This window comes from Hemitrygon akajei, chromosome 32, assembly GCF_048418815.1.
Source record: "Hemitrygon akajei chromosome 32, sHemAka1.3, whole genome shotgun sequence".
NCBI lineage: Eukaryota > Metazoa > Chordata > Chondrichthyes > Myliobatiformes > Dasyatidae > Hemitrygon > Hemitrygon akajei.
The window spans coordinates 34,098-59,446 of record NC_133155.1 but is presented as its reverse complement, the minus strand read 5'-3'; the positions used below and the strand labels follow the sequence as shown (position 1 = coordinate 59,446).

General features: G+C 42.5%; 1 protein-coding gene across 1 annotated transcript in view; it reads right to left on the bottom strand.

Moving 5' to 3' along the window:
• Positions 1 to 327: 327 nt before the first annotated feature.
• LOC140719667 (serine incorporator 1-like) overlaps positions 328 to 25,349 on the bottom strand; it is a 55,696-nt gene continuing 30,674 nt past the window's right edge. The window contains exons 6-9 of the mRNA XM_073034453.1: positions 18,640 to 18,730; positions 6,836 to 6,986; positions 2,153 to 2,365; positions 328 to 1,210 (exon numbers count right to left, since the gene is read on the bottom strand). Of these exons, the coding sequence (XP_072890554.1) occupies positions 1,072 to 1,210; positions 2,153 to 2,365; positions 6,836 to 6,986; positions 18,640 to 18,730 (594 nt within the window). The 3' untranslated portion in view covers positions 328 to 1,071. The remainder of the gene's footprint in view (positions 1,211 to 2,152; positions 2,366 to 6,835; positions 6,987 to 18,639; positions 18,731 to 25,349) is intronic.

The window sequence follows — 25,349 nt, the reverse complement described above, 5'->3', positions numbered from 1 at the left end:
GGAGGAGGATAGAGCTAAGAGCTCTTTTTTCTCTCTCTGCCCCTCTCACAATCACTCCTTGCCTGCTCTCCATCTCCCTCTGGTGCTCCCCTCCCCCTTTCTTTCTCCCTAGTCCTCCCATCCCATGATCCTCTTCCTTCTCTAGCTGTGTATCCCTTTTACCAATCAACTTTCAAGCTCCTAGCTTCATCCCTCCCCCTCCTGTCTTCTCCTATCATTTCGGATCTCCCCCTCCCCGTCCCACTTTCAAATCTCTTACTATCTCTTCTTTCAGTTAGTCCTGACGAAGGATCTCAGCCCAAAACGTCGACTGTACTTCTTCCTATAGATGCTGCCTGGCCTGCTGCGTTCCACCAGCATTTTGCATGTGTTGCTTGATATTTTACTTTTAAAGGCTGTGATATTGTCCCTGGGAGAGAAGTACAGGTGTGTTCTTGAGAAAAAGCAGAGTTATGTCAACAAGTGTCTTGCTAGAGCACACAACTCCTTAAAGCACCATACAATTCACCTTGCCTTTATAATTCTATTTTAAGTGCTGCTGCACATTTACAAATCTCCATGTTGTAACTGAATCTCCCTGTTGGTGGCAGCATATCCAAGGGCAGATGGATGTAATTACAACAAGATCATATTCCACAGGCAGTTATCATGATAAATGTGGGCACAGGATTCAATAACGTAAAAAAGGAGTGATTTGCAAAAAGTGCAAGAAATTTCAATACCATTATTATGCCTATCAGTTTCAAACATGACTATTATTATCAAGAAACCGTGGGGGGGGGGGGGGGGGGAGAGGAAGTAATTATCCATAAAATGTGCAGAAATCCCACTATGGAGATTTGAAAGCAGCAAAAAGGTAACAAAAAGTTGCACTGCAAATGCCCCCAAGAAAAAAATTACTAACTTAGTTTGACATGGAACTTCAATTCTGCAAGGATTATTTAAAGTTCAGTATTAAGATAATAAAGTTACCTTGAGGTTTATCTATAGTGAATATACAAAGTGAATTCAGCTGAAAGGCAAAGGTACAAATCAACAAAAGGCAAGTAGTTCCAGCCAGTACTCTTCTGTTCAAGTGAAGTCACGATCTGACAGTATGACAGGAGCAACCAGCGTCCACAGATACAACATGAGTCCAACCCAGCTTGAGGAGATCTTCACCCAAACAGCCGGCCAAGTACTCTGCAATGTTGAGTAATCAGAGTTGGGACTGGAAAAAAAACAGCACAAGGAATAAAAATAAATTAAATTCATGCACATGCTGCTAAATAATCTGAGCAAGAAATAAAACTGTCTAACAACACTGATTTCTATATATTTACCACCTCAAACAATTGATTTTTATAACTTAATTATAGGTACATCAGAAGATAAACAAAAGAACAGGAAATATGAAAAGGGCTCACCTAGGGAGCACCAATCATTCCACCTCCACTGCCTACAGGAAATTGCAAAATTCAGACTGTATTGGTTCTGATTTGACATGCGTACACACACACTCGAGATGAGTCATTAAAGAGCAATGAGGAGCAACAACTGTGGAGATCTTTTTTCCAAAATGTTCCCCTGCTAAGACCAATTATTCTCCACTACATCATTCCTGTCATGTAGAGACACTCCTGTATGGAGTGTCATTACATAAATATAATCAATTTATATAAACTATCTTATGCATTTAAATTTACTGTGTTTAATTATTGTTTTATCTTATTGAGAGTTTTTTTGGGCTGCATCAGATCTGGAGTAACAATTATTTCATTCCCCTTTACACTTGTGTACTGAAAATTTCATTAAACAATCTTGAACTTTGAACCAATTAACCTAGCCATAATAAATGAACCACTGGTCCATTCTTCGAGTGTATGTGGTTCACTGTTGTACTGAATGGTGAGGAGGTAACACCACCAGCTTTGTGCTCTCCCTGGGATGTGCTTTACTCTTTCAATTTCAGTACTTTCCATCCTCCAGGAAGTTCTCTGGCTTCACAAAACAATCTACAGAAAGTAGTACAATCTTCCTTCAAAGAATTACAGAACAAAACCATGGAAATTACATTTTAAAGCTCTTCTGAAAACAGCATCATGAGCTTCAGTTTTATGCAGTTTACAGCAGGGCAGAAGGCACAGTTATTAATGCTAACAATGACACTTGCCTGTACCAATTAGTAAGCGTCATCATAATGTACAGAGATGCCAGGAAAAGGCAGAAGTGGAAGAAGGAGTAGCTGTAAGTGACTGCATCCTGCTCATTATCCACAGCTCGATGAACACCCTCTTCATGGGGAGAAGAGATGTCTGTCAGTGGTCCTTCAGCTTCTTCAGTCATCATCAGCTTGTTAACTTGAGTATTGCTGGAAGATCGGATACTGCAGACAAACAGAAAAGGTTTATACCATCAAGGAATGCAATTGAAAAAAGAACATTTCATGTGACATTTTTTTAAAATCTCAATCTATAAACTTTTACCTGCTAAAAGATAAAAGATTAGCCTTATTTGTCACATGTACATTCAAACATACAGTGAAACACGTTGCCTGTGTCAACGACCCACACAGTCAAGGATATACTGGGGGCAGCCCGCAAGTGTCATTATGCTCTCTGGTGCCACTTACCATCCCTAACCAATACATTTTTTGAATGTGGGAGAAATCTGAAGCATCCAGAAGCCCACATGGTTATAAAGAGAACATATAAACTCCTTTTAGATAGCAGTGGGATTTGAACTCCAATCTTACAGCTGGCACTGTAAAGCGTTATACTCACCACTACATTATCGTGCCATGTAGTACTTACAATTTAATTTTTTCTGGCTATTTTTTTTCTACTGTTAAAATTTAAAGACCACCAGAGTAATTCGAAATGTAGAAGTTATATGGGATGTAATGTTAAAATTGTACAAGGCATTGGTGAGGCCAAATTTGGGAGTATTGTGTACAGTTCTAGTCACCGAATTATAGGAAAGATGTCAACAAAATAGAGAGAGTACAGAGGAGATTTACTAGAATGTTACCTAGGTTTCAGCACCTAAGTTACAGAGAAAGGTTGAACAAGTTAGGTCTTTATTCTTTGGAGCGTAGAAGGTTGAGGGGGGACTTGATAGAGGTATTTAAAATTATGAGGGGGATAGATAGAGTTGACGTGGATAGGCTTTTTCCATTGAGAGTAGGGGAGATACAAACAAGAGGACTTGAGTTGAGAGTTAATGGGCAAAAGTTTAGGGGTAACACGAGGGGGAACTTCTTTACTCAGAGAGTGGTAGCTGTGTGGAACGAGCTTCCAGTAGAAGTGGTAGAGGCAGGTTTGATTTTGTCATTTTAAAAAAAATTGTATAGGTATATGGACTGGAAAGAAATGGAGGGTTATTGGCTGAGTGCAGGTAGGTGGGACTAGGTGAGAGTAAGCGCTCGGCACAGACTAGAAGGGCCGAGATGGCCTGTTTCCGTGCTGTAATTGTTATATGGTTATATGTAATATTTGATTTCTAATGATTATAAAAGAAGTGGGTTGTCAGAGTCTGGATTTAGGGGCTCAGATATAAAGCTGCCCAGGAAAAGCTAGACAAGGTAACTGAATGGATTGTCAATAATTGATCTGTCCTTTGCTTCACATCAAGTCACTCTCAATTTCCAGTATATTGCAAACAATATCTAAAACGTACAGAATAAAATAAAAGAATAATCCACAATAGATAGTTTTTCCCGGGAAATAATATGTTTTGTTTACGTTGGGATATGAAAAATACTGAGGAAAATTGGGGAAGTACCGAAGAGAAAGAAAGTTACTTTGCAAATCTGACACTGAATAAATATATTTAAGCTACCGTAGATTCCGGACTACAAAGCGCACCTGATTAAAAGCCGCTGGCTCTAATTTTAGAAATAAAATCTATTTTATAAATGTACAGGCCGCACCGGATTTTAGGCCGCACCGAATTTCTGGCGGAACGGATTTTCGGCGCACTGGATTTCCGGCGGACCGGATTTTCGGCGCACTGGATTTCCGGCGGACCGGATTTTCGGCCGCTTGTAATATGAGATATTTACAGAGAAAGATATTACACGTGTTGGGCTTCAAATTCTGCCCTGTGTTCATTTTGGAAGAGAGACAACCAACACCGGATTACAGTGCAGCGTGGCTTTATTGCAGAACGCGTTTTGCCTTCCCCTTACATTCTGCTCTTATTTATACTCCTTTTTCCCCCAAACCAAACCCTCGCTACACATATTTGGTAAGGCTAAACTTTGTTATACCTACCGGTATTTGGTAACATCGGACACTTGTGTCCTTATTGGCCCGATACCATTCACACACGAGTTTTACTGTTTTTTTGTTTACTGAATCGCTAGCAGTTTCGGTGCAGCGGAATCCTCAGTTTCGCTCCCTCCCTCCCTCCCTTGTACTGCTGTCTAATATCACGTGAGCCATTCCTGACCTGAAGCGGCAGTCCCAAATTAAATCTCCACCGTCTCACCATCGATTCATGTATGCCAAGATTACGCGCAGCAGCTCGATTTCCTTGTTCAACCGCCAGATTGATTGCCTTTAACTTAAAAGCTGCATCATACGCTTTTCTTCGAGTGTTTTCCATGTTGATGAGGGTGAGTACAAATGGCTGATTTACAATAATTTGTGAAGTGCGCTTGATTTATCGTACAATTTCATTGGACCTCTGTGAACTACTCATCAATTTTATTGGTCTACTGTTACGAGGCAAAATGTTTTGGCGGCATGGGAAAAAACCTTATATTAGCCGCACCTTATTATAAGCCGCTATGTTCAATGCTGTTCAAAGCATGGGAAAAAAGTAGCGGCTTATAATCCGACATCTACGGTAATTAACACATATTACTTTAAAAAAATGTATTTAGACTGTTTATCTTCAATGCCACTATATATTAAGGTAAAGACATAGAAATACTATATTTTTTGTACTATCTACACCGTTCTGTTACTGCTGGCAGAAATATTCATTGCACAACCCACTGACACACCTGTCCCCAGAGTAACAAAGGAGACCACTACCTCCAACAATGGTACTGTTGGAAATCACTGTGTTTTTTAATAACAAACAAGAGAAAATTTGCAGATGCTAGAAAACCAGGCAACACACATAAAGTGTTGGAGGAACTCAGCAGGCCAGGCAGCATCTATGGAAAAAAGTACAGTCAACGTTTCGAGCAGAGCCCCTTCATCTGGGTTTGTACTTTTTAAACAAATTCATATTTTTTTCACACTCATTGGCAGAAAGCTGTATAGCAACTAAATAACAGTTGATCACCATTATCATTTTTCATTGACTAAATATTAGCATATTACCCATGTGATGAAATTGTTTTAATTATGTAGCATATTAATTAATTTATTCCTATCTAAGGAATTTCTTTATCTTATCTAGAGAAGTGATAGCTTTTTCAGAAGTGCCATCTTTATTCTTTTGTCTTAGCATTAATTCCCCTATTAGCATCATTTCTCAGCTCTTTATTTAGTTTGCTTAGTATTTGCTTGTACTCTAAAATAAACTGAGATATTGGAATTAAGACTGCTCGCCATTTTTGAATCCTGGAAAAACCCTAAGGATCAGAAAATAGATGGAGAATCAACAGAATGTAACTGCACAACCCACTGACATGCCTGATTCCAGAGTATCAAAGGAGACCACTACCTGTGACATTGGTACTGTTACATACCCTGTGGGTATCTTGTGACTGTCTTATGACCATGATGTAATTGAGTATCTGGTGAGCATGACGTAATGGTCTTGTGATGATGGGGTGATGTAATTTCCCACCAGTGTGAGGTCACATGATGTAATTTTCCCACCAGGGGTCATGTGATGGCCTATTACAACAGGTATAAAACAGGAAAGCCTTGCTATGACGCAGGTTAGTTCATGGTTTAATTCGTCAGTTACTCTGTTATGCTGCATATTCGTCTCATGACATAGTTTTGTTTAAAGTGGAGTTTTACTTTCTACTGTAAGTTGTAGCAGCAGTTTTTAAAATCACTGCCAGTTATGTTTGATGTACCTTCGATTTCATTTTTAAAGTCTAAGTATTGGAGAGTGAAGATTGGCTGAAGTGCAGGAACCCGAAGGATCGAGTAAAGTCGGTGTTGTCGGTGGTAACACAGGGCCGACCTTGTTGGATCTTTGCTCAGGAAGTAGTAACCTGCATCCAAGATAGCCCCTGCATTTGTGAAAACAGAAAAGGTTGGGCGCAGCGTTATTCGCCAAGGAAAAGGTCAGTTCCTTTAAGCCGTTTTTAATTTCCTTTGTCGTAAATCCTTCGAGCAATGTATATTTCAGCTGGGATCAGCAGTAATGTCACGTCGTTGAGGAATTAGTTACTTCAGGAAAGTCTCTCCTAATTGACTGTGTAAATCATTTGGACTTTCGCATTTTTGCATTTAAGAACTGTGTTCGCATTTATCGCTTTAAGAATTGTTCGAGTTGCCGTATAGCAGTTAACTTCCGGTTATGTTAGTCGTTTGTTTACTTTTCATTTGTTGTTGAGCTGAGTTTAAATAAATGTTTATTTATTTATAAAAAACCTGTCTCAATTCTATATTTATTGTTGCCATATCATAACAGTACATACACAACCCACTGACAAGTCTGACCCCAGAGTAACAAAGGAGGTTAAGTTTGAACTATGATCTGAGAATAATATTTCATCACCAAATAAACAATTAGTAGATGCCTAGATTAATACGTATCTACTGATTATTATTTATTAGATGATGAGATATTAACTTACAGACCTGCATCAGTGATAGTGCTAAGAAATATGAGGACCCTGTTACTTGGAGAATAAAACAAAAAGCATGGAGAACCTGACCTTGAATAAAGCACACAACTAAGAAAAATGACCAATCCAACGATGCTCTGGGCATCCCACCACTGGACCACTTGACTGGAGGGTGGTGCAACTGTTGAATTGCTGGTAGTTTGATGGACAATACTCAGCAAACTAGGGTTGCAGTTTCTGTCTATAGGATAAACAGTAAATAGTGTTAGAACAGGATACTTCTTAATATACTGATAAACAAAAGTGAACAGTGAACATTGTCTTTATTTAAAAAAAGGAGTTTAACAATGTTACACTGAATCTGCAGAACATACTCAATAAAGTTATACACAAAAAAGAACAAAGTACTTTCAGTTCTTAGCAAGCTGACATGATTGTCTCCACCAAAGTGAGACTGTGAGTACTATTTATCATGTAGACTTCTTTTAATGGGAATTGGATTAGGACTCTCAACCTCATTTCAGACTCCATTTGAACTCAATCAGCTAGAATACCCCAGTTCTGGCATGTCTTGAAATGGCTTTGTGTTTTATTTCATTTAGGTTTTTGGCCTAACTTCTTAAATACAGTCTTGCACTGAACCACAGTCGAAATTCAATGAATCAGTTTTAATCAACTAATGTTTTAATATATTTCAAAAATTGAAACACATTTGTGCAAAATGTTTTCTCATTGTGTTCTTTGATTTCTAAGTAAAATGGGATAAAGGAGAGATTAAGCTTTAATCTTCCTTTTATTCCATATTGTTTAAAACCTTGTTTTACCTCTAACTTTCTTTTAGAACTGAAGAAGGTGTAGTAACGTAATCCATTGCACAATGTTAAGATAGATCAAACATGTTTGTTCCAGGTTTTCATTACATCATTCCATAACAAAGAAATTAAGAATCTTAGAAATGCTGAATCAGGGGTAAAAAAAGACAGCTATATATTTAAAAATAGCTGTGTTCTCCCTGATTCAGAAACACCGCTATAATGCTCCATTAAACTTACCTCGTTCATTGGTCAGGGCTGATTGGGTCACATAGATTCACAGCCATAAAAAACTACCTCACAGAAACAGGTCCTTCAGCCCATCCAATATATGCTGAACCATTTAAACTGCCTAGTCCCATTGACCTGCTGACGGTCCAAAGCCCTCCATACCCCTCCCATCCATGTACTTATCCAAGCTTCTCAAACATTATAATCAAAATCACATCCACCACCTGCGCTGGCAGCTCGTTTCACACTCTCACCACTCTGAGTGAAGAGGTTTCCCCTCATGTTCCCCTTAAACATATCACCTTTCACGCTTAACCCATGACCTCTAGTTCTATTCTCACCCAATGTCAGTGGGAAAAGCCTGCTTACATTTACCCTATCTATACCCCACAATTTTGTATACCTCTATCAAATCTCCCCTTAATTCTCTACGTTCTACGAAATGATAGCGTGTATGTGGAGAGGATATTTTCTGTGGTGGGTGAGTCTAAGACCAGAGGACACAGCCTCAGAATAGATGGGTGTCCTTTTAGAATGGAGATGAGTAATTTGATGAATCTGTGGAATTCTTTACCATGGGCAGCTGTGGAGGCCAAGTCTTTAAAGCAGAAGTTAATAGATTCTTAATTGGTTAGGGCTTGAAGGGATACGGGGAGAAGGCAAAAGATTGGGGCCGAGAGGAAATTTGGATCAGCCATGATGAAATGGCAGAGCAGACTTGATAGGCCAAATGGTCTAATTCTGCTCCTATACCTTATGGTCTTATGAAACAAATTTCTAACCTATTCAAACTTCCTTGTTAACTCAGGTTCTCTCCTGCCGGCAACATCCTCATAAATTTTCTCTGTACTCTTTCAACCTTACTTAATCATTCCTGTAAGTAGGTGACCAAAGCTGCACAATTACCCCAAATTAGGCCTCACTACCATCTTGTACAACTTCAGCGTAACATTCCAATTCCTGTATTCAAAACTTGAACTATGAAGGCCAATGTGCCCAAAGCTTTCATTACAACCCTATCTACCTCTGACACCACTTTCAGTGAATCATGCACCTGTATTCCCAGATTCCTTTGTTCTACTGCACCCCTCAGTGCCCTACCACTAAGAAGTAGTGTAGAGTTAGGCCCTAACCCTAATGTGTAAGATCTACTTCGGCTGGTTCTCCCAGAATGCTACACCCCACACGTCCACATTAAATTCTATCTGCCATTTGTTCAGCCCCTTTTTCCAGCTCCAGATCCCGCAAGCTTTCTTTCTCGCTGTCTACTACACCTCTAATCCTGGTGTCATCTGCTAACCTGCTGATCTAGTTAACCATAATACTCCCTTGTCGTTGGGTCCAGAAAGCTATGTTGGCTGAAGTCAGGGCTTTATGCTTTGGCTCTTGATAGGGTCACCCATGCCAAATAGATCAAAGGCCAGACTAAGAGTGATCCACTGGCCCTCCAGGTTCAGGGCCTCATCTCAGGGCTACCAACTCTGACTGGTAAAACAAAAATGTTATGGAAACAGCAATGAAGAATCCTTCTTCATCTAAGTCTCCATCTGGAACTTGTGTGACTGACAGTCATGAAAACTGAGAGAAAACTACTGACATGATGAAGGAAACCCTGAGTACCACCAGAGATGGAGGACATTCATCGCTGCCTTAAATGTCACTGGTGTCAGGGGCAAGATGTTAACCACATTATCATCAGATTGTTGATATAGATGATAAACAACAACAGACCCAGCACCAATCCCTGCGGCACTCCACTAGTCATAGGCCTCCAGTCAGAAAAGCAACCATCTACCAACCACTCTCTGGCTACTCCCACAAAGCCAATGTCTAATCCAATTTACTACCTCATTGAATGCCAAGCAACTGAAGCTTCTTGACCAACCTCCCATGCGGGATATTGTCAAGTACCTGCTGGATAACAACTACTGCCTTCCCTTCATCAACAGTTTTGGTAACATCCTTAAAAAACTTTATAACATTGGTTAGACATGAACTACCATGCATAAAGCCATGCCAACTATCCCTATTCCCTGTCTATCCAAGTACTTATATACCTGGTCCCTTAAGATACCTACCAATAACTTTCCCACTACTGATATCACCCTTACCAACCTATAATTTCTTGGACATCCTCAGAGCCTTTCTTAAACAACAAATATTAACTATCCTCCAATCCTCCAGTACCTCACCTGTTGCTAAGTATGACTTAACTATCTCTGCTAGGCCTCTTGCAATTTCTGCACTTGTTTCCCAAAGGGTCCAATGGAACACCTTTTCAAACCCTGGGGAGCTGTCCACACTGATTTGCCTCAAGCCAGCAAACACCTCCGTCTCTGTAATCTGTACAGGGTTCATGACCTCGCTGTTGCTTTGCCTCACTTCTATAGGAGTGTCTGCTGCCTGAGCAAATACAGATGCAAAAGTCCATTTAAGATCTCCCCCATTTCTTTTCACTCCACACATGGATTACCATTCTGATCTTCCAAAGTACAAATTTTCCCCTTGTAATCATTTTGCTCTTAGCATATCTGTAAATTGTCCTTCACCTTGTCTGCTAAAGCAATCTCATGCCTTCGTTCAGCCCTCCTGATTTCTTTCTGCAATGTTCGTTTGAATTTCTTATATTCATGCCTATACCTGCTATGCACCTCTTTTCCTTAACCAGGGTCTCAATGTCGCTCGAAAACCTGTTATCTTGCCTTTTCCATCTTTAGAGTGAAGAAGGTTTAGGCCACGATGGTTTGGGCCATACACTCCCTTGGTGGCAACAAAGAAACCCCTGATACTCACCAGAGTCAGCAAGCTGCTGTATTTTTAGGGCCCTCTCAGTCCAGCAATAATTCTTTATTTCCCTTACTCTACGCTGGACTAGGGCCTTAGCTTTGGAGTGGTCTTCTCTTTTTGCCTTGCAGTTGATGTCCTTCTGCCAGGCATGGAGAGCTTTCCTTTTGTTGTTGATTAGCTCTTCTATTTCATTGTCATTATCATTTCAGGAGCTAAACACAGAAACATAGCAAATAGGTGCAGGAGTAGGCCATTCGGCACTTCGAGCCTGCACCGCCATTCAGTATGATCATGGCTGATCATCCAACTCAAAACCCTGCAGCTGCTTTCTCTCCATATCCCCTGATCCCCTTAGCCACAAGGGCCATATCTAACTCCCTCTTAAATATAGCCAATGAACTGGCCTCAACTGTTTCCTGTGGCAGAGAATTCCACAGATTCACCACTCTCTGTGTGAAGTTTTTCCTCACCTCGGTCCTAAAAGGCTTCCCCTATATCCTTAAACTGTGACCCCTCGTTCTGGACTCCCCCAACATCGGGAACAATCTTCCTGCATCTAGCCTGTCCAATCCATCTAGAATTTTATACGTTTCAATAAGATCCCCCCTCAATCTTCTAAATTCCAGTGAGTATAAGCCTAGACAATTCAGTCTTTCTTCATATGAAAGTCCTGCCATCCCAGGAATCAATCTGGTGAACCTTCTTTGTACGCCTTCTATGGCAAGAATGTCTTTCCTCAGATTAGGGGACCAAAACTGCACACAATACTCCAGCTGTGGTCTCACCAAGGCCTTGTACAACTGCAGTAGAACCTCCCTGCTCCTGTACTCAAATCCTCTTTCTCTGAATGCCAACATACCATTCGCCTTTTTCACCGCCTGCTGTACCTGCATGCCCACTTTCAATGACTGGTGTACAATGACACCCAGGTCTCGTTGCACCTCCCCTTTTCCTAATCAGCCACCATTCAGATAATAATCTGTTTTCCTGTTCTTGCAACCGAAGTGGATAACCTCACATTTATCCACATTAAATTGCATCTGCCATGAATTTGCCCACTTACCTAACCTATCCAAGTCACCCTGCATCCTCCTCACAACTAACACTGCCGCCCAGCTTCGTGTCATCCGCAAACTTGGAGATGATGCATTTAATTCCCTCATCTAAATCATTAATATATATTATAAACAACTGGGGTCCCAGCACTGAGCCCTGCGGTACCCCACTAGTCACTCCTGCCATTCTGAAAAGGTCCTGTTTATTCCAACTCTTTGCTTCCTGTCTGCCAACCAATTCTCTATCCACATCAATACCATATCCCCAATACCGTGTGCTTTAAGTTTGCACACTAATCTCCTGTGTGGGAGATTTTGACCCTGTCAAAAGCTTTTTGAAAATCCAAATATACCACATCCACTGGTTCTCCCCTATCCACTCTACTGGTTACATCCTCAAAAAATTCTATAAGATTCGTCAGACATGATTTTCCTTTCACAAATTCATGCTGACTTTGTCCGATGATTTCACTGCTTTCCAAATGTGCTGTTATCACATCTTTGATAACTGACTCTAGCATTTTTCCCACCACCGATGTCAGGCTAACCGGTCTATAATTCCCCGGTTTCTCTCTCCCTCCTTTTTTAAAAAGTGGGGTTACATTAGCCACCCTCCAATCCTTAGGAACTAATCCAGAATCTAAAGAGTTTTGAAAAATTATCACTAATGCATCCACTATTTCTTGGGCTACTTCCTTAAGCACTCTGGGATGCAGACCACCTGGCCCTGGGGATATATCTGCCTTTAATCCCTTCAATTTGCCTAACACCACTTCCCTACTAACATGTATTTCCCTCAGTTCCTCCATCTCACTAGACCCTCAGTCCCCTACTATTTCCAGAAGATTATTTATGTCCTCCTTAGTGAAGACAGAACCAAAGTAGTTATTCAGTTGGTCTGCCATGTCCTTGTTCCCCATGATCAATTCACCTGTTTCTGACTGTAAGGGACCTACATTTGTCTTAATCAATCTTTTTCTTTTCACATATCTATAAAAGCTTTTACAGTCAGTTTTTATGTTCCCTGCCAGCCTTCTCTCATAATCTTTTTTCCCTTTCCTAATTAAGCCCTTTGTCCGCGTCTGCTGGACTCTGAATTTCTCCCAGTCCTCAGGTGTGCTGCTTTTTCTGGCTAATTTGTATGTTTCTTCTTTGGACTTGATATTATCCCTAATTTCCCTTGTCAGCCACAGGTGCACTACCTTCCCTGGTTTATTTTTTTGCCAAACTGGGATGAACAATTGTTGTAGTTCATCCATGCGATCTTTAAATGCTTGCCATTGCATATCCACCGTCAACCCTTTAAGTATCATTTGCTAATTCACACCTCATACCTTCAAAGTTACCCTTCTTTAAGTTCAGAACCTTTGTTTCTGAATTAACTATGTCACTCTCCATCTTAATGAAGAATTCCACCATATTATGGTCACTCTTACGAAAGGGGCTTTGCACGACAAGATTGCTAACTAACCCTTGCTAATTGCTCAATAGCCAGTCTAGAATGGCCTGCTCTCTAGTTGGTTCCTGGACATGTTGGTTCAGAAAACCATCCCGCATACATTCCAAGAAATCCTCTTCCTCAGCACCCTTACCAATTTGGTTCACCCAATCTATGTGTAGATTGAAGTCACCCATTATAACTGCTGTTCCTTTATTGTACGCATTTCTAATTTCCTGTTTAATGCCATCCCCAACCTCACTACTACTGTTAGGTGACCTGTACACAACTCCCAACAGCGTTTTCTGCCTCTTAGTGTTATGCAGCTCTACCCATATCGATTCCACATCCTCCAGGTTAATGTCCTTCCTTTCTATTGTGTTAATCTCCTCTCTAACCAGCAACACTACCCCACCTCCTTTTCTTTCCTATCTATCCCTCCTGAATATTGAATATCCCTGGATGTTGAGCTCCCATCCTTGGTCACCCTGGAGCCATGTCTCTGTGATCCCAACTATATCATATTCATTAATAACTATCTGCACATTCAATTCATCCACCTTGTTACGAATGCTCCTTGCATTGACACACAAAGCCTTCAGACTTGCTTTTACAACACCCTTAGCCCTTATACAATTATGTTGAAAAGTGGCCCTTTTTGATTTTTGCCCTGGATTTGCCTGCCTGCCACTTTTACTTTTCACCTTACTACTTTTTGCTTCTACCCTCATTTTACACCCCTCTGTCTCTCTGCACTTGTTCCCATCCCCCAGCCACATTAGTTTAAATCCTCCTGAACAGCAGTAGCAAACGCTCCCCCTAGGACATTGGTTCCAGTCCAGCCCAGGTGCAGACCGTCATGTTTATACCGGTCCCACCTCCCCCAGAACTGGTTCCAATACCCCAGAAATTTGAATCCCTCCCCCTTGTACCATTTTTCAAGCCACATATTCATCTGAAATATCCTCCTATTTCTACTCTGACTAGCACGTGGCACTGGTAGTAATCCAGAGATTATTACCTTTGTGGTCCTACTCTTTAGTTTATCTCCTAACTCCCTAAATTCACCTTGTACAACCTCATCCCATTTTTTACCTATATCGTTGGTACCTATGTGCACCACGACCACTGGCTGTTCACCCTCCCATTCCAGAATGTCCTGCAGCCACTCAGAGACATCCTTGACCCTTGCACCAGGGAGGCAACATACCCACCCAGAGTCTCGTTTGCGGCCGCAGAAACACCTATCTATTCCCCTTACAATCGAATCCCCTATCACTATAGCTCTCCCACTCCTTTTCCTTCCCTTCTGTGCCGCAGAGCCACCCATAGTGCCATGAATTCAGCTGCTGCTGCCTTCCCCTGATGAGACATCGCCCCCAACAGTATCCAAAACAGTATATCTGTTTAGGAGGGAGATTACCTCAGGGGACTCCTGCACTACCTGCCTACTGCTACGCTGTCTAGTGGCCACCCATTCCCTTTCTGCCTGTGTAGCCTTTACCTGCGGTGTGGCCAACTCACTGAACGTGCTACTCACGACTTTCTCAGCATCGCGAATGCTCCAGTATGAATCCAATCGCAACTCCAGCCGCTCAATACGGTCTGCCAGAAGCTGCAACTGGACACATTTCCTGCACACATAGTTGTCAGGGACACTGGAATTATCCCTGATTTCCCACATGCTGCAGGATGAACAAACCACGGGGCCAATCTCAGCTGTCATGACCTACCCAATACGTTGTCTCAACTTTTGAAACGTTCTCCTTTTAAAGGAACTTAGCCGGCCTTACCTCACTTGGAGTGAAGCTCATCCTCAGCCTCTGCTCGCCGAAGCCTCTGGAGAAGAAGCCTTCCTACTCTGTTTCCCTCTATTCTGTCACCCGCCACGTCAAACTGCTCTCTTTTAAATACTCCCGCTGCCTCACGGTCCGACTTACACACGCTTACACAGCCGTGCCCCGTTAAACTGCCGAAGAAAATGACTGACTTCCACAAACTCCTCTCTTTTAAATACTCCCGCTGCCTCACGGTCCGACTTACACGCGCTTGTGCAGTTGTTCCCCGTTAATCTGCCCAAGAAAATGAGCTACTTAATCGTAACATCACTGTTGATATTGAAGTCATCAGCCAGCTCCCACAACAACCCACGAAGGATGACATGAGTAAGCTTCCTAGTATCAAAGAGGTGCAGACGGCTTGCAAGATATTTAGGAACAACAAGGCCACTGGGCCTGATGGAATTTCAGCAGAAATTCTCAAGGAAAGTGGCAAAGAACTTTTAAATCATATCCTTGACCTACTTGTCAAGATCTGGGACAAGGAGAAAATTCCAGCTGAACTCAGGGATATCCTGATTGTCATACTCATTAAAAAGGGTGACAAAACTGACTGCAGTAATTATTGGGGGATCTCCCTCCTCTCCTCAACAGGAAAGATACTCATCCAAATTTTAAGTGATTGGCTTTCACCTCTGGCAGAAGATCTCCTGCCTGAGTCTCAGTGTGGTTTCTATCCAGCCAGAGGAACATCTGACATGATGTTTACAGCACATCAATTGCAGGAGAAAGCCCAGGAACAAATCTCCCACTTTATATGGCCTTCATAGACTTTAAAAAGCATTTGGCTCTGTAAATCATCCTGCCCTTTGGCAAGTACTGTCTAAAAGTGGGCAAACACAGAAATATCTCAAGATCCTGCAGTTCTTATACAATGATATGAGTGCAACAGTCATCAGCAACAGCGGCACTGAAACAGCACCTTTCAAGGTTGAGACCAGGGTCAAACAGAGGTGCATCATTACCCCAAATCTGTTTGACATTTTCATTGCAACCATTCTTCACTTCACAAACCAAGACCTCCCACAAGAAGCCCAGATGCTCTATAGGACAGATGGGGGGCTCTTTGCCCTGAACAGGTTCAAAGAACACAGCAAGGCTTATACAGAAGGTGCCAACTTTGGAAAAACGAATACACAGAAGACAGGTCGTATTTATTGGCTGTTTTTGAGTCAAATTCGTTCCACTGTCAACGCATGAATTCTTTGAATAGTTTGTTTAAACTCACATCTCATGGCTAGAGCACGGACGTCAAACCACCGGGGATGACAGCAACATCTGTATTTTCAGCTTTCAATGCTGCTTTTGTCTCACCTGACAAGTGCGCTTTGAACATGTCCCAGACAAAAGGCGACTTTTCCTTCCCGAACCTTCAGGACATCGACGCCACACCTCTTTAACCCTCTTCAAGCAACCCACTTCATCCATCCAGCAGCGTTCTTGAACGTAAACGACACCCCTCAGGAATTTTCTGAACAATCTTTGTTTTTTGTCTTAACACAAGATCACATCTATTCATAAATCGGGTGCACCAACTTCGTGTAGCTTTGAAATTTTTGCTGACCTCATGGTGTTTTTCGGCCCATTTCAACGCTTGAATTCGAATCATTTCTCTGGTAATGATGTATCCAGACAATCGCTGGTGATTCACCCACTCTAAAACTTTTTCTTCCAGTTCTGGCCACTGGCATGTTTTCCCGCAGTTTACACATTTCGTCTTTGGCGTTTCCCTCAGTGTGTCCTCTGTCTTTTTCCACTCTCTCACTTGTTTCTCGTTTACACTAAACTTCTTAGCAGCTGCAGGATTATTCATTCCTTTAGCAAAATCAACAACCTTCAGCTTGAAGCCAGCATCATATCGCATTCATTTTAATCTTTTGTACATGGTGGTCGCAAACTCAATACTGAGTACACGTACTGATCCCGCCACCCAGTGTTATGTTTTAACGAGATTATGATGAGCACTAAATGGTTTCACGGGGGTTACATTTCAGAGGATTCTTTACCATTTGAGACCTAATCCAAAATTTCCCTCCCTGATTTATTTATTAAGAATTCGCTTATAACACTCTACAATGTGTAGGCCTGTTTTCTTAGCAAGTACTGGTTCACAAAATTTCCAGGTTCTGGATCCGGCAAAGCTGAGTAACAGCATGTGAGATCTTGTGATTTTTGCTGGTTAAATCAAAAACCTCTACAAAAAGGGTCGGCTTATACAAAGGTAACATGAAAAAGTCACTTTTTTAACCTTGAAAATGGTGGGGGGGTCGGCTTATACTCAGGAATATACGGTACATCCACCAGCACTTCAAAGACAACACTGCAATAGGACTTGTGGGTCCTGAAGTGACTGAAGAGGCTGATCCATGATCCACAAGTGACTAGATCAACCACCAGAAGAATCATACATGACTACGAGTGATTATTAATGATGGTGATGATGATATCTTGCCTTTTGTTCTGATAGGCACATACAAACTTTGTACTCTCAAATTTTCACTTTTGAAAGCCTCACACTTACTAGGTACAATTTTGCCAGAAAACAGCCTGTTCCAATTCGCACTTGTTAGATCCTTTCTGATATCATCAAAATTATTCTCCAATTTAGAATCTCACCCCAAGGACCACACCTGTCCTTTTCCACAATTACCTTGAAACTAATGACATCATGATCACTAGATGCAAAGTGTTCCCCTACACAAACACCTGTTACCTGCCCCAGCTCCTAATCAGAGATATATTATTGCAGTCTCTCTAGTTTAGATTAGATTAGATTCGATTCAACTTTATTGTCATTGTACCAAGTACATATGCAAAGCCAATGAAATGCAATTAGCATCTAACCAGAAGTGCAAAAGAAAAGTATTATTTACAAAATAACTGCAAATAAAAAGTAAGTGCTACAGCATACAAATATAAAAGTACTGAGACAGTCCAATATGGGTGCAATACTGCTTAGCGCTATGATATGAGGTTCAACAGGGTCACAGCCTCAGGGAAGAAGCTCTTCCTGAGCCTGCTGGTGCTGGAGCAGAGGCTCCTGTAGTGCCTACCGAATGCGAGAAGAGTAAAAAGTCCATGGTTAGGGTGAGATGCATTCTTGATAATGCTTTTCGCCCTGCCCAGGCAGCGGTTATGATAGATGTTTTCAATGGTGGGCAATTGGGTGCCGATAATCCGCTGGGCAGTTTTCACCACCCGCTGGAGAGTTGAGAGTTGAGAGTTGGATGTACTGATTAAGGAAATTTTCCTGAACACATTTGACAAACTCTATCCCATCGAGTCCTAGTCAATACGTGGTGGTGCCTCACCTTGAGTATCATGAACAGTTTTGGGCCCCTCATCTTAGAAAAGATGTGCTGACATTGAAGAGGGTCTAAAGGAGGTTCACAAAGATGATTCCAGAAATGAAAGGGTTATCATACGAGGAACATTTGATGACTCTGGGTCTGTACTCACTGGAATTTAACTTAGCAACTAACTTCCCAAACTTACTTTGCAGAACCTCATCCTTCTTCCAACCCATGTCATTGGTACCTATGGTACCTCTGTCAACTCACCCTCAGCAAGAATGCTGAGGACCTGAACTGATATTTTCCAGACCCTGGCATCCAGATATTATACATACATGATGTAAAGAGTAATGACAGAAGCTAAACTTACCTGGTTCATTGGTCATGGCTGACCAGGTCACATACATGGTATAAAGAGTAATGACAGAAGCTAAACTTACCTGGTTCATTGGTCATGGCTGACCAGGTCACATACATGGTATAAAGAGTAATGACAGACGCTTGGAGCAAACCTGAATGAGGTTGAGCTTCCTGCAGCAATAAAACAAGAACAAAACAATGTACTGGTAAACAGTGTTCCATAAATAGTGCAGATATCTAATTTCGTACTGATTCTGTACTAATATCAAGCAATACTATGAATAAAGAACATAGTATTAAATACATTGAAAAGCAATAAAATATAAAATTCTACTTCCTTAGGAGTTTGCAAAGATCCAGCATGATATTTAAAACTTTGACAAACTCCTATAGATGTGTGGTGAAGAGTATATTGACTAGCTGCCTTACAGCCTAGTATGGAAGTACCAATGTCCTTGAGTGGAAAACCTTAAAAAAGTAGTGGATATAGCCCAGTCCATCATGGGTCAATCCATCCTCACCATTGAGCATACCTACACAAAGCATTAGCACAGAAAGCAGCATCCATCACCAGGGACCCCCACCACTCAGGTTATGCTCTCTTCTCACTACCGCCATCAGGAAGGTGGTACAGGAGCCTCAGGACTCAAACCACCAGGTTCAGCAACAGTTATTACCCCTCAACCATCAGACTCTTGAACCAAAGGCTCTTGAATCACTCAGATTCACTTCTCCGCTACTGAAATGTTCACAAAACCCATAGACTCACTTTCAAAGACTCTTCATCTCACGTTCTCAATATTTATTGCTTATTTATTTTCTATTATTATTTTTTCTTGTATTTGCACAGTTTGCTATTCTCTGCACATTGGTTGGATGACCAGATTGGTGCAGCCTTTCATTGATTCTATTATTGTTACAATTACAGTCTGTATTTATTGAGTATGCCCTCGAGAAAATGAATCTCCCAGTGACAAATATGCATTTGATAATAAGTTTACTTTGTATTTGGATTCTTTGTCCTTTAGTTTTAGACTTCCTCCCTTGAGAGAAAGACTGACCATTCACCCTTCCTATGACTTTCATGATGTTCTGCAAAGTGAATTCAGGGAGTTAGATGTTAAGCTAGTGGGCAGGACCTTCAGGGTTATGATCTCAGGATTATTATCCATGCTATGTGCTTGTGAGGCCAGAATTAGGCGATTATACAGTTTAACACGTGGCTAAAGTGTTGGTGTATGAGGGAAGGCATAAGATTTTTGGATCATTGGGGTTCTCTTCCAGGGAAAGTGGGACCTGTACAGAAGACAGTCCGCACCTGAACTGGAAGGGTCTAATATCCCAGCCGGAGGGCTTGCTAGTACTGCACAGTGTTTTAAATGAGAGTTGCGGTGGGGGGGTGGTAGGAACCAGAATGGCAGAACAGATAGTGGAGATTATGGACACAGACATTAAGATCTCAGAGAAAGTCAGGAAGCAAAATATTGAGCATTGTGCAACTAATATCCTATGCTGAGTATACTTCAATGTAACAAGTATCATAGGAAAAGCCACAGAAGACAGATAAATGGGTGAGGATAGGAATAGAATGAGGTGGCAAATACATGGCTGAAGAATTGGAGCAGGGGGCAGGGATTCAGATTTCTGGATAATAGGAACCTCTCCTAGGGCAGGTGTGACTTCTACAAAAGGGATGGGCTGCACTTGAATCCGAGGGGAACCAATATAGCAGGTAGGTTTACTACAGCTTTTGGGAGAGGTTTAAACTAATATGGCAAGGGGATGGGAATGAGTATGATAGAGCTGAGGATTAGCCAGCAGGTTTACAAGCAGATGATGAGAGTAACATTAATGAAAGGAAGGACAAGCCAATGATTAGGTACAAATGCAGACAGAACAAAGAGTTAAATTGTATCACACAGGCAAAATTCAAAAGGGCGAAGAATGCAGGACTGAAGGTGCTGTATTTCAAGGTGCATAGCATTTGGAATAAGGTGGATGAACTCATGGCGTAATTAGAGATTGGTCGGTACAACATTGTGGGCATTACTGAGTCGTGGCTGTAAGAAGGCAATAGTTGCGAGCTTAATATTAAAGGATGTATTTTCTGTTGAAAGGACAGGCAGGAAGGCACAGGCAGTGGACTGGACACTCTCCTCCGTCTAGCGGAATTAGTTCTTACTCTCAATAATTTCTCCTTTGGCTCCTCCCACTTCCTCCAAACCAAGGGTGTAGCCATGGGCACCCGTATGGGTCCCAGTTATGCCTATCTTTTTGTTGGCTTTGTGGAACAGTCCATGTTCCAAGTCTATACGGGTATCCACCCCCCTCTTTTCCTTCGTTACATCGACAACTGCATTGGCACTGCTTCCTGCACGCATGCTGAGCTCATTGACTTCATTAACTTTGCCTCCAACTTTCACCCTGCCCTCAAATTTACCTGGTCCATTTCCAACACCTCCCTCCCCTTTCTTGATCTTTCTGTCTCCATCTCTGGAGCCGGCTTATCTACTGATATCTACTTTAAGCCTACAGACTCTCACAGCTACTTGGACTATTCCTCTTCCCACCCTGTCTCTTGCAAAAATGCTATCCCCTTCCCACAATTCCTCCATCTCCACCGCATCTGCTCTCAGGATGAGGCTTTTCATTCCAGGACAAAGGAGCTGTCTTCCTTTTTTAAACAAAGGGGCTTCCCTTCTTCCACCATCAACTCTGCTCTCAAACGCATCTCTCCCATTTCCCGCACATCTGCCCTCACCCCACTCGGGATAGGGTTCCCCTTGTCCTCACTTACCACCCCACCAGCCTCCAGGTCCAACGTATAATTCTCCGTAACTTCCGCCAACCTCCAACGGGATCCCACTACCAAGCACATCTTTCCCTCCCCCCCTTTCTGCTTTCCGCAGGGATCGCTCCCTACATGACTCCCTTGTCCACTCGTCCCCCCCATCCCTTCCCACCAATCTCCCTCCTGGCACTTATCCTTGTAAGCGGAACAAGTGCTACACCTGCCCTTACACTTCCTCCCTCACCACCATTCAGGGCCCCAGACAGTTCTTCCAGGTGAGGCGACACTTCACCTGTGAGTCGGCTGGTGTGGTATACTGCGTCTGGTGCTCCCGGTGTGGCTTTTTATATATTGGTGAGACCCGACGCAGATTGAGAGACCGTTTCACTGAACACCTACGCTCGGTCCGCCAGAGAAAGCAGGATCTCTCAGTGGCCACACATTTTAATTCCACATCCCATTCCCATTCTGATATGTCTATCCATGGCCTCCTCTATTGTCAAAATGAATCCAAACTCAGGTTGGAGGAACAACACCTTATATACCGGCTGGGTAGCCTCCAACCTGATGGCATGAATATTGACTTCTCTAACTTCCGTTAATGCCCCTCCTCCCCTTCTTACCCCATCCCTGACATATTTAGTTGTTTGCCTGTTCTCCATCTCCCTCTGGTGCTTCCCCCCGACCTACCTTTCTTTCTCCCAAGGCCTCCCGTCCCAGGATCCTTTCCCTTCTCCAGTTCGGTATCACTTTCACCAATCACCTTTCCAGCTCTTAGCTTCATCCCACCCCCTCAGGTCTTCTCCTATCATTTCGCATTCCCCCTCCCCCCACTACTTTCAAATCTCTTACTATCTTTCCTTTCAGTTAGTTCTGACAAAGGGTCTCAGCCCGAAACGTCGACAGTGCTTCTCCTTATAGATGCTGCCTGGCCTGCTGTGTTCCACCAGCATTTTGTGTGTGTTGTGGGCTATGAAAGAGTGACATGGGGTTAGAGAATGTTGAATCTTTGTGGGTGGTGTTAAGAGATTGCAAGGGTAAAAAAACCATTATGAGAATGATCTCAGGAATTAAAGGGTTTGTCACATGGTGTGAGCAGAATCATCTGCAGCTTAATGTGAAAAAGACTAAGGAGTGGTGGTGGACCTGAGGAGGGCTAAGGCACCGGTGACCCCTGTTTCCATCCAAGGGGTCAGTGTGGACATGGTGGAGGATTACAAATACCTGGGGATACGAACTGACAATAAACTGGACTGGTCAAAGAACACTGAGGCTGTCTACAAGAAGGGTCAGAGCCGTCTCTACTTCCTGAGGAGACTGAGGTCCTTTAACATCTGCCGGACGATGCTGAGGATGTTCTACGAGTCTGTGGTGGCCAGTGCTATCATGTTTGCTGTTGTGTGCTGGGGCAGCAGGCTGAGGGTAGCAGACACTAACAGAATCAACAAACTCATTCATAAGACCAGTGATGTTGTGGGGGTGGAACTGGACTCTCTGATAGTGGTGTCTGAAAAGAGGATGCTGAGTTGCATGCCATCTTGGACAATGACTCCCATCCACTCCATAATGTACTGGTTAGGCACAGGAGTACATTCAGCCAGAGACTCATTCCACCGAGATGCAACACTGAGCATCATAGGAAGTCATTCCTGCCTCTGGCCATCAAACTTTACAACTCCTCCCTCGGAGTGTCAGACACCCTGAGCCAATAGGCTGATCCTAATCTTATTTCCACTTGGAATAATTTACTTATTATTATTTAATTATTTATGGTTTTATATTGCTATATTTCCTGGTTGGTGCGACTGTAATGAAACCCAATTTCCCTCGGGATCAATAAAGTATGTCTGTCTGTCTGTTACCACAAGAATGATTCAAGAATGAAAGGATTACCATATGAGGAATGTCTGGCAGCTCTTGGGCTGTATTCCCTGGAGTTCAGGAAATGAGGGGGGGAAATCTCATAGAAACATTCCGAATGTTAAAAGGACTGAACAGATTAGATCTGGCAAGGTTATTTCTGATGGTAGGGGAGTCTAGGACAAGAAGGCATGACTTCAGGATTGAAGGATGTAAATTTAGAACAGAGATGCAAAGAAATTACTTTAGTTAAAGGGTGGTAAATTTGCGGAATTTGCTGCCGCGAGTGGCTGTGGAGGCCAAGTCATTGGGTGCATTTAAGGCAAGAGATAGATAGGTTCTTGATTAGCCAGGGCATGAAAGGGTATGGGGAGAAGGAAGGGGAGTGGGGATGACTGGAAGAATTGGATCAGCCCTTGATTGAATGGCAGTGCTAACTCAATGGACCGAATGGCCTACTTCTGCTCTTACATCTAATGGTCTAATGATGGGAATCATATATGGGCCTCCAAATAGTAGCCAAGATGTGGGGTTGAGATTGCAAAGGGAGCTGGAAAAGGCATGTAAAAGGGGTAATGACACGATTGTAATGGGGGACTTCAATATGCAAAGGGGTTTCGGAAAATCAGATTGTTGTAGGATCGCAAGTGAGGGAATTTGTTGAATGCCTACTAGATGACTTTTTAGATCAGCTTGTGCTTGAGCCAACTTGGGGAAGAACTTAGGAGAACCATTGCACCCAACAGTGACTCCTTTGCTCGTATCCTCAGAAACAGCTCTATTTCTATCTTCAATATCTCTATTTTTCCCTTTCAGGGTTCTTTTGAAGACCCTGACCTGGAGTTACATGCTGACTTTGGGTCTTTGAGGGAATGGGGCCTGCTCTCAGGGTCTCACAACTGGGCACTATTCGATATGCCAAAGACACAGCCTAGAAGACTAGAGCACCTTCAGGGTGCCAGGATTTCATGGCTCTGGAGGTGGGTGGACTCGAGGTCGGTGCTGGCGCAGGATACTGGTGTGTCCTGGGAGACAGAAGGTCGAAAATAGCTCTGTGTCCTTTGGGCACAGAGCTCAGAAAAAGCAATGCAACAGACTTTTAACATTGTAAATCAGTGAGCTGTTCATTACGTCTCCCCTCTCGCTCTGAAAAGGGGACACCTTTTTTCCCCTTATTAGGGAGACACAGAGCCTGTGGTTATGTCGAATACTGGGTGAACAAGTAGTCTTTGGGGGTACTGCAAGTTTGTGTCTTTTTCATGCTTTGTTGCACACTTGAGTGCTAAGTGGAGGGCAATGATGCTTCATTGCCGGTGTGGGGGGGGGGGGGGGTCATTGCTTTGCTGCTGCATATGCATGGGGGGGGAAATGGAGGGGAACTTTGGGGTTCTAACATTTAACTGTCATTCATTCTTTGGAGCAATCCTCTGTTTTCATGGACGTTTGCAAAAAATAAGAATTTCAGGATGTATATCGTTTTGAAACCTTTGAAAGGCCATCTCAGATTGGGTGTTGTGTAGTAACCTAGATTTTATCAGGAAGCTTAACGTAAAAAAACCCTTAGGAGGCAATTATCATAATATGATTGAATTCATACTGCAGTCTGAGACAGAAAAGCATAACTCACATGCATCAGTATCGCAATGGAATAAAGGGAATTACAGCGGTATGTGAGAGGGGCTTGCCTAGATGGATTGGAGGAGAATATTGGACGGGGATGACAGCAGCATATGAAGATTCCGAGATATGTTCACAAGGTGCAGGACAGATACGTCCCACAGAGACGGTTCTCAAATGGCAGTGGTAGGCAATCATGCTGACAAGGAAGTTCAGGACTGCATAAAAGCCAAGGAAAGGGCCACATATGGTAGCAAAAGTGAGTGGGAAGTGGGATAATTGGGAAGCTTTTAAAATCCAATAAAAGGCAACTAAAAAAGCTGTAAGGAGAGAAAAGATAAAATATGAGGGCAGACTAGCCAATAATATAAAGCAGAATACCAAAAGTTATATAAAGAGTAACAGGGAGGTTGAGAGTTGATATTGGACCACTTGAAAATGATGCTGGTGAGGTAGTAATGGGGGGACAAAGAAATGGCAGGTAAAACTTAATGGGTAATTTGCATCTGTCCTCACTGTGGA